This window comes from Acartia tonsa, chromosome 7 (assembly GCF_053477335.1).
Source record: "Acartia tonsa isolate MP-2025a chromosome 7, ASM5347733v1, whole genome shotgun sequence".
NCBI classification, from domain to species: domain Eukaryota; kingdom Metazoa; phylum Arthropoda; class Copepoda; order Calanoida; family Acartiidae; genus Acartia; species Acartia tonsa.
In genome coordinates this window covers 36442208-36451594 of record NC_137266.1, presented here as the reverse complement: position 1 = coordinate 36451594, position 9387 = coordinate 36442208, and the positions used below count along the sequence as shown (strand labels likewise).

Genomic DNA, 9387 nt, shown 5'->3' with positions numbered 1-9387 from the left:
TGTATTTTAAATATTTATTCACAAAAGGTTATAATAATAAGTTTAATAAACTATACAGCATTCAACAAAAATAATTTTTAAAATTTATATATAACGGCTAGTTTTAATGTTATTTTAAAACTGGGTTTTGGCCGTGATATATTGATATTTGAGCAATTCATAGGCACGTTTTTATAAGCGCAGCTTCTCTATAAATAGATATGCTAGACGCCGTATAGACGTCGTAGAAAAAAAAATATTTGGTCTAAACTCCAAGGTTTCGTGATTAAATTCTTTTTCATACAAAAATTTTAACCTTAAAAAATGCCAATTGATAAAAATTCTGAAAGTATTCCTAGAAAATATTAGATTTTAAACATTAAACTTTCTTAATATTTTAGTTTGCCACTATTTTTCATTGTATATTGCTATTACTGCGCTATTTAAAGTCATAATATCCTTTATTTATTTTTCTTGGCCAAAGCCAAAGACCCATATCCTCTGTTCAAGTTAGAAGATAAAAGTTTTTTTTTAAGTTTAGTTGTACATCGAATCTTATTATTGACAGCTTTCCGCGTATAGTAAAATAAAAAAAAAATAAAAAGATTACTTTCAGATTAGTTAGCCCAGAAGGGCCGAAGGCCCTGGCTAACAAAACTTTTATGATTTTTATTTTTAATAATTATGGAAAGTTGTCTCTAATACGATGCTAGAAGATTTTTCCGTTTATATATACTGGTTCTCATCCAGGTTATATAATTCGGTTTCTAAGCCATAACGGAAAAATTAATAAACTAATCCATGTTCTGTTGGCAGTGGACTTAAGGCCCACCGAACTAACCAAAAAGAATTAAACTCTATAATTTTTCCTTATTTATCCGTGGAAAACTGTTTATAATGTGCTGCGATAACTAAAATTGATGTTGATGGAAGGCTGAATTAGTATGTTATTGTGTTGAGACTTGCTTGGCTTCGTCCTAAGTCACACTTCGGCAGTGATTTTCTGTATCTGAAAAAATGTAACAAGTCACTGTATTTTTTTGAGGTGGGATAATTGGTGCTTTACCTCAAAGTGCCTATCGAGCACTGAAACTCTCTCTTATTTGTGAAGCATGTTGAAAATAAGAGGGTGAGGGATATTTTGTATACCCTGCGGGGCTAACCGGTAGCCCTACCCAATATAACCTAGCCTAACCTGTTCTAAACTAAAAAACAAACAAACGTAAAACTACCACCACTCCTCTACTCATCCTTATTTTAAAATTATTTCAAAATAAGTTTTATGGTGTGTTTCTGTGCTTAACAAGACATTTGAGGGAAAATTTTGTCAAAATTTATAAAGATAGGAACTGTAATTTTTATCAAATATATGATAAATTTTCTTATTTTGGCAGGTAGTAAAAATAAATCAACTTAATATATCAAATTCCCTGGATTGCAAATGAAACTCAAAGCATCTGTCTGTTTAAAGGAGGAAATAGTCAATAAATAAATACTTGGACGACGTGACGTACAGCCAGTCCCTAATTATAGAGTAGCTGCGCTACAGAAAAAATATGATTTTATACCTGGCAGCGATAAAATAATCCGAGACCATGGATGGCAATAAAGTCATTAGCGTCATTCGAATCCTAAAGCATACAAAAACAATCAATAATATCCATAAGAGGCGCAGCAATATCCTTCTATAAAAGTAGCAGGATGTCTATCAGTCTATCTACCTATGTGTAGCAAAGGAACAGTATGGTTCTCTAAACAGTGTAGGTTCTTTTAGGTCCAGAGAAAGTTTATACTCCGAACCGACCTCCGAAGAGAATTGAAAAAATACCAACCATTAAGTGCCTAGAGGTAAAATTAAATCAATATAAAAAGACCAAAGGAAAAAAACGATAGCAATCTTCACCAAAAATTTCTTCTATATATCTTAAATAGAAGCCGAAAAATCACGATTCCTCTTAACCTTACAGAAAGACGGACCAAGATAAGGCTTCACCTGGAAGAATTGCTTGGCATCAATACATATCTTCCACTTGGATTCTGAAAAATAAACATGTTAGTCTGTCTGTCTGTTTATCTGTCTTTCTGTCAGAATGCCTGTCTTCTTTCATCAACAGATTTCTTCCACTTGGATTCTGAAATATAAACATGTTAGTCTGTCTGTCTGTTTGTCTGTCTTTCTGTCAGTATGCCTGTCTTCTTTCATCAACAGATTTCTTCCACTTGGATTCTGAAAAATAAATATGTTAGTCTGTCTGTCTGTTTGTCTGTCTTTCTGTCAGTATGCCTGTCTTCTTTCATCAACAGATTTCTTCCACTTGGATTCTGAAATATAAACATGTTAGTCTGTCTGTCTGTTTGTCTGTCTTTCTGTCAGTATGCCTGTCTTCTTCATCAACAGATTTCTTCCACTTGGATTCTGAAATATAAACATGTTAGTCTGTCTGTCTGTTTGTCTGTCTTTCTGTCAGTATGCCTGTCTTCTTTCATCAACAGATTTCTTCCACTTGGATTCTGAAATATAAACATGTTAGTCTGTCTGTCTGTTTGTCTGTCTTTCTGTCAGTATGCCTGTCTTCTTTCATCAACAGATTTCTTCCACTTGGATTCTGAAATATAAACATGTTAGTCTGTCTGTCTGTTTGTCTGTCTTTCTGTCAGTATGCCTGTCTTCTTTCATCAACAGATTTCTTCCACTTGGATTCTGAAATATAAACATGTTAGTCTGTCTGTCTGTCTTTCTGTCAGTATGCCTGTCTTCTTTCATCAACAGATTTCTTCCACTTGGATTCTGAAATATAAACATGTTAGTCTGTCTGTCTGTCTGTCTGTCTTTCTGTCAGTATGCCTGTCTTCTTTCATCAACAGATTTCTTCCACTTGGATTCTGAAAAATAAATATGTTAGTCTGTCTGTTTGTCTGTCTTTCTGTCAGTATGCCTGTCTTCTTTCATTAACAGATTTCTTCCACTTGGATTCTGAAATATAAACATGTTAGTCTGTCTGTCTGTCTTTCTGTCAGTATGCCTGTCTTCTTTCATCAACAGATTTCTTCCACTTGGATTCTGAAATATAAACTTGTTAGTGTGTCTGTCGGCCTGTCCTCTGGTTGTTTGTCTGTCTGTCCGTCTTTTGTTCGTCTGTTTGTCTGTCTTTCCATCTTTTGTCTGTAATTCTTCTGTCTGTCTGTTTCTCTATATGTCTGCTGTCTGTCTGCTTGTCATCAATAGACACCTTCCGCTTGGATTCTGAAATATAAACTTGTTAGTTTGTTTTTCTGTCTGTTTGTCTGTCTGTCTGTTTATATGTCTATCTGTTTGTCTCTCTGTCTTTCTTGGAATCTAGTAAGGAAGATTTTGGGAAGATTAGTTGATTTAAGTTACATTGTCTTATCCATTAAGATCCCTGTCTAATCCACCTTCTGTAGTAAAGCAGCTTGGATGCTGATCATGAAGGTTTGGGGAAGGTTAGATTGTAAAGTGCATTGTCTTATCCCTTAAGATCCCTGTCTAAAATATGTACCTTCTGCAGTAAAGCTGCCTGAAAGCTATTAAGGAAAGTTTGGGTATGATTAGAATTTAAGGTGCATTGTCTTATCACTTAAGATCCCTGTTATATTTACCTCCAGTTGTAAGGCTGTTTGAAAGCTGATTAGGCAGATTTGGGGAAAATTAGTTAATTTAAGAATTGATCCCTGTCTAACATACCTTCTGTAGCAAAGCTGCCTGGAAGCTAGTTAGAGAGGTTTGTGGAAGGATACTTAATTTAAGTTTCATTGTCTTATCCATTAGGATCCCTTTCAAACCTACATTCTGTGAGGAAGGTTTTAGGAAGACTAGAATCTTAGTTTCATTGTCTTATCCCTTAAAATCCCTGTCTAACATATGTACCTTCTGTAGCAAAGCTGCTTGGAAGCTAGTTAGATAGGTTTGGGGAAGGTTACTCAATTTAAGTTTCATTGTCCATTAAGATCCCTCTCTACCTTACCTTCTGTAGCAAAGCTGCCTGGAAGCTAGTTAGAGAGGTTTGTGGAAGGATACTTAATTTAATGTACATTGTCTCATCCATTAGGATCCCTATCTAACTTACCTTCTGTAGCAAAGCTGCCTGGAAGCTAGTAAGGAAGGTTTGAGGAAGGCTTGAGAAAGGCTTCCTGCGTTCACCAGTAAAACCAGACCTAGATAGGGATTGTAAGTAGCGTAGCTACTCTATACTTAGTGTCTGTCCGTAGGTCAACCCATTGGTCGTAAGCTTTCTGCGTTAGGTTAGGGCACCGTAGGGCTAGAGCCTCCTTGAATGGTTATTAGTTAGGTATGAAGAAAAAAACTACCTCTTCCATCTTAGTTTTCAATTCAATTGAAAAATAATGGGGGAGGGGGGGGGTATCTATGCTCGCTAAGGACTTTTCAATCCATCCAAGTAAGTTAATGAAATTAAAAGTTATAAAAGTAATAGGATCTTTGTCTGTCTGTACCGAAGTATCTTACTAACCGATATGGTTCTCCTTTACAGGGTAGCTTCTCATAAGTCTTAGGAAGGTTTATAACAATTTTAGAGGATGGTATCACCACCTTTTCAAGAGCAATCGCCCCTAGAAATAGATTAGGCCCCCCCCTCAAATTAAAGATGGATAGATGGAAATTTAAAAAAAAAGACTTACTTAGCCACACTATCATGATAAGCTGTGAAATAATTTTGATATTCTTGTCTGGCAGTTGCATCCATCTCTCCCCACATCTCATTCATGTTCCTGTGGTGAGAGGTCAGCAGGTTCGTAGCCTAGCATAGATAGATAGATAGATAGATAGATAGAAAGATTTTCCGCTCTCTCTCTCTCTCTCTCTCTCTCTCTCTCTCTCTCTCTTTCATCTTTCCGTCTTTTTCTCCCTTATAATCTTTATATTTGTGCCAACAAATGAGAGAACGTTTTTATAAAACTATGAGGACCAGCATAACTTGCCAACCAACAGACTGAACTAACATATATGTGTAGCTTCGCTACTAAAAACAGTACCTTACTAAAATCCCCAGGTTGGACTGTTATAACTTTTATGTTGAATTTCTCCATCTCAAGTCGCAAAACCTAAATCAAAATAATTGGTTGAAAGGTTTAAACACAATACCTGAACTAAACAAAATCCATAAAATCCTGTATGCTTCTTAAGGGATAAGACAATGGATGATAATTATATGTTCACCCCAATTATCTCAAAATGTTTACATATTCTGTAAATTAAGAGCATTGTTGGAAAAGTTTGGTCACTGCCAATTTTAAGATAATTAAGAATAATCGAAAGGATAACTTTCTTTTTACTGGTAATTTTATATTTATTACAAAATGTGTGCAAAAAAAACTTTTGATAATTTATATAAAAGTAGGTTCATACATTTTAGCTGAAAATATTAAATTTGTAAAATTGCTGATTACTAAAATTAGAAGGGGTTATTGTGCTCACTAGGAACTTTAAGGGAAAGTACAAAATTTCTAGTTTATTATATGGATGTTTATAATACAAAAACATGTGAAACAATTGTTCTTTTCTGATCATTGGCTAAATAGTTTCTTTATATTTTGTGTATTATACTTTAACATTATTTTTTATTATTGCTAGCTCCTTATTGCAATAAGACTAATAGTTTGAATAATATCATGGCCAATAAACAAGCAAAACTCTTTGTAATTCACAGATAAAGTGTTGCTTTCCCTTAAAGTGCCTAAATAGCACATCAACTCCCTTGGGACTTTCAGACAAATTTTGTACAATCAAAATTTAGTTTTCTGTAAATTTCTATGTTATTAAAGCAATCTTACGCTGTATATGTATATCTTTTGGATATATTATATCTTATGCTAAAATTCCAAGTCCATGATGTAATACATAACACACTAACCGCTGATATTGTTCTCCTTTATAGTAAAACTTCTCATTGGTAAATTGAAAGGTATTTAATAGTTTGAGGTAGGATACCTCCTCCCTACCAAAAGAAATTAAATCGCCTCTGGAAGGAAACAATCTATATTTTTAATCCCCCCCCCCCAAAAAAAAAAACACAAAATGTATACTTTTTAAAATACTAAGGTTTAAAGTTGGGGGCCAATCCTTTTACACCCAAATCTCCTGCTATTGTATATCTGCTAATACCATTACTTTGGATTTAAAAAAATTCTGAACAAGGGTATTGTAAGTTAACTCCTGATAAAAATATAATTGATTGGTTCTGAAAGTGAAAAGAAAAGCCTGGGAACTTTGAAACATTTTTTATTTCAAGAAAATTGGGTCAAATTCAGCCCCCTCATCCTCCCCTCTCTACAAAAATTGGAATCCGGAAGACCACATCAATAAAAGCGAAGCTAAGCAAATCTGACGGACAGACAAAATAACATAATATTTCGGAGAGGTTTCAAAATTGCTTACATACAGGATGCAAAATAAGGATATACTCAAATTTAAGACTTTTTAATAGATTCGCTTATGACATTGTACCTAACTTACATGGGATCAGCATATTTAAAGATAATAGGGCAATTCTATCATATATAAGCTTAAAACACAAAAATTCTGAAATTCTAATATTATGAACTTCTAATAACCACATAAATATTTTATACAAAATTTGAAATAGATAAAACAATTCTAAAAGATTCTCAAATTTACATCTAATAAGAGGGGGTTACTTTTAAGCTTACAAGATATTGTACAAAATTCTCTCCAAATAATTTATTGACCACTGCAAACCAAACCAACTTTAATTAACAAGTCTAAAAAATCTTTGCAATTTAAAGATCCTTTAATAATTTTGCAACTTTGAAATCTGATAAAAAATACAAAGTAATGAACTCCCAATAAATGACTCCCAATGATGATAAACAAAATTGGTCCCTTTATCGGTGTGAAAGTTTGAACATTGCTATTTTGTGACAACTTACCCTGAGATTTTTAAAGCTAACAAATTAGAAAACACTCCAAATAGTATTAATTAACAATACAATTTCTCATCCCTCCCAGAGTAGAATCAAACTTAAATTTGTTATTACGGAGAGACAGACAAAGTGAGTTATGGAGAAGCTTAACAACTAGTAAAAAAAGAAAGACAAAAGTAAGAAAGGATTGAGAAATGATTGTGGTTACCTTTTTTCTCCCAATTGGTGATTTTTGAAATAAGCCAATAAAAAAAGTATAAATAGCTAAAAGCATGAAAATTTTCAGTTGGGTTCAAGGCTAGGAATAACCACAACATACTATAGAGATGTTAAAAAAGGTTTATGCTGCTGCTATGTCTTGCAAGTGACATAAACAGACACAAGAGAACAGACAAACATACTAACATTCAAATAATTTTTAATTACAACTATAGAAATGTATCATTTAGAAATGATAACTGATCAAAGTTTTACATTTATGCTTTGTTTTGAAATAATTGTCCTTGTTGACAATAATTGCTATTTTAAATAATTTGGTTGTTTAGAAAAATCTACTGTCATTGCCAATTTCACAATTGTCTAAAAATAGACAGATTATTCATATAAAAAATCTAGCAGCAACGCCATCAGAGGTATCTAAGGTTTTTATTGGAAGGGGGGAGGGGTTAACTTTAACCTTAAGTAACCCTCGATAAATCCATGCTTGATTTGAGTTTTGCACAGAATGTAACATAGTGCATGAAAGAATTTTTATTGTGTCTAAAATCTAAATTCTTTATTTGTTGTTGTTGTTGTTGTAGCCATGATTCTCTGAAGTTAGGACTCAGATGCACACGGAGACTGGAAGTGAGAATCCTTTGGCCAATCTTAGATTGGTAAGCTTCGCGCACAGCTGATTGCATTTTATGCTACATTACAAGCTGACCCGCAATTCTCGTGGAAGCTACTCAATTATTACATCACCCTGGCCTAGAGTTTTGGCAGGTGTTCCATATTAAGCCACCCTAATTAATGGCACTCTCATACGAGGAGTATGGATGAGGGAAAGCATGGTTAGAGCTGCTTGATTTGTAGAATCCTAACTTCCTACAAATCTCCCCCCTTACAACCCTAGGGCATCTTAGGGAAGGTTGCGTGATCATAATCTGACAAATTGCGACAGCATTTGTCAACCAAGTGCAAAGTCTATGAGGGGACTTGAACTCGGTTTCTCCCAACCACAGCGTAGTGCGCTAACCACTACACTATGGGACACCCTAAATTCTTTATTTGAAAATACATTTTAATAGAAATCCGTAAATATCGACTACGCCCCTAAAGACCTTCGGGTACCCTACAGAAAGGGGGGAGGGGAGGGTGTCTCGACCCTCAACTTTTAATCACACATATTAATTAAGTAAAAAAAAGATATTTGAGGGGGGGGGGGTATACTTTCCTACGGGATATTTTTAAAGGAGGATGGGGGTAGCTTCCCCAAAAATAGTTTTTTAAAAACCTTTCCGAGACCTATAAGAAGCTTTAATATAAAGCAGAGCTCTTTGTTTAGCGTTATCTTTAGCACAGATATGAAACAGAAAGTCATTTTGTTTCATTAAATAAGAATAATTGTTCGTTGGTCTTTGTTTCTAACTATGTTAGATAAATAGATGTGTTAGATATATTAGATAGATAAATAAGATTAAATAGATTTTGAATAGATGAATAAAAATAAAATAAAAACTGTGTGTATTTGTAGTCATAGTTTCTTATTGTTTGGAACTAAGTAGTCATGGAGTAGGAAGAAAAAAGTAAAATAAATAGTTAATGATTGTATAATATATAGATTTATCCTCATATAAAAGTAACAGGATGTTTGAGAGTCTCTCTATCTCCTTGTGTGTGTGTGTGTGTTTGTGTGTGAGTACCTAAGGACCTCACCAACCGACGAGCCGTTAAGGTTATCCTTTACAAAGTATTTTCTATAAGGAAGGTTTATAACTTTTTTTTTTTTGGGGGGGGGGAGGTTGTATATTTTGTTAAAACGGGTCAAGAACAAAAAAAGATGGATTAATAGAAAGATGAACAAATAGATACCTGAGAAAACCCCTCTAGAGCATATTTGGAAGCACAATAAGCTGACAGACCTAAAATATGAAATATCTCTGCAAGACTTGTTGCTGGTATTATATCAACAAAGGATATAGGATACGTGGATATTGAGAGATATTCTTGCATACCATAATATAATGTTTCTCCCAGTTGGCTAATGTAACATTACCCCTATCCTCCCTCCCCACTCATGAATTTATTCATCCCCTCTCCTGACTATGGAGGAACATATTGACCTATATCCATATTAGGTCCATATTAGTAACTTAAATTGACGACAAAAATTCCCATGTCACAATATCCATATATTCTAAAACCATTACATCACATAGGGAGGGAGGAAACGTTGGACTGTAAATTACACTGGTACTCAAAGTGTCTACTACATTGCCTGAATTATTG

At 34.0% G+C, this 9387-nt stretch overlaps 1 protein-coding gene across 1 annotated transcript in view; it reads right to left on the bottom strand.

The window, feature by feature from the left end:
* The window catches only part of LOC145324297 (D-beta-hydroxybutyrate dehydrogenase, mitochondrial-like), a 26766-nt gene continuing 17379 nt past the window's right edge, over window positions 1-9387 (bottom strand). The window contains exons 8-14 of the mRNA XM_080166912.1: window positions 8971-9020; window positions 4990-5058; window positions 4636-4754; window positions 4065-4152; window positions 1973-2016; window positions 1548-1610; window positions 1-988 (exon numbers count right to left, since the gene is read on the bottom strand). Of these exons, the coding sequence (XP_080023038.1) occupies window positions 919-988; window positions 1548-1610; window positions 1973-2016; window positions 4065-4152; window positions 4636-4754; window positions 4990-5058; window positions 8971-9020 (503 nt within the window). The 3' untranslated portion in view covers window positions 1-918. The remainder of the gene's footprint in view (window positions 989-1547; window positions 1611-1972; window positions 2017-4064; window positions 4153-4635; window positions 4755-4989; window positions 5059-8970; window positions 9021-9387) is intronic.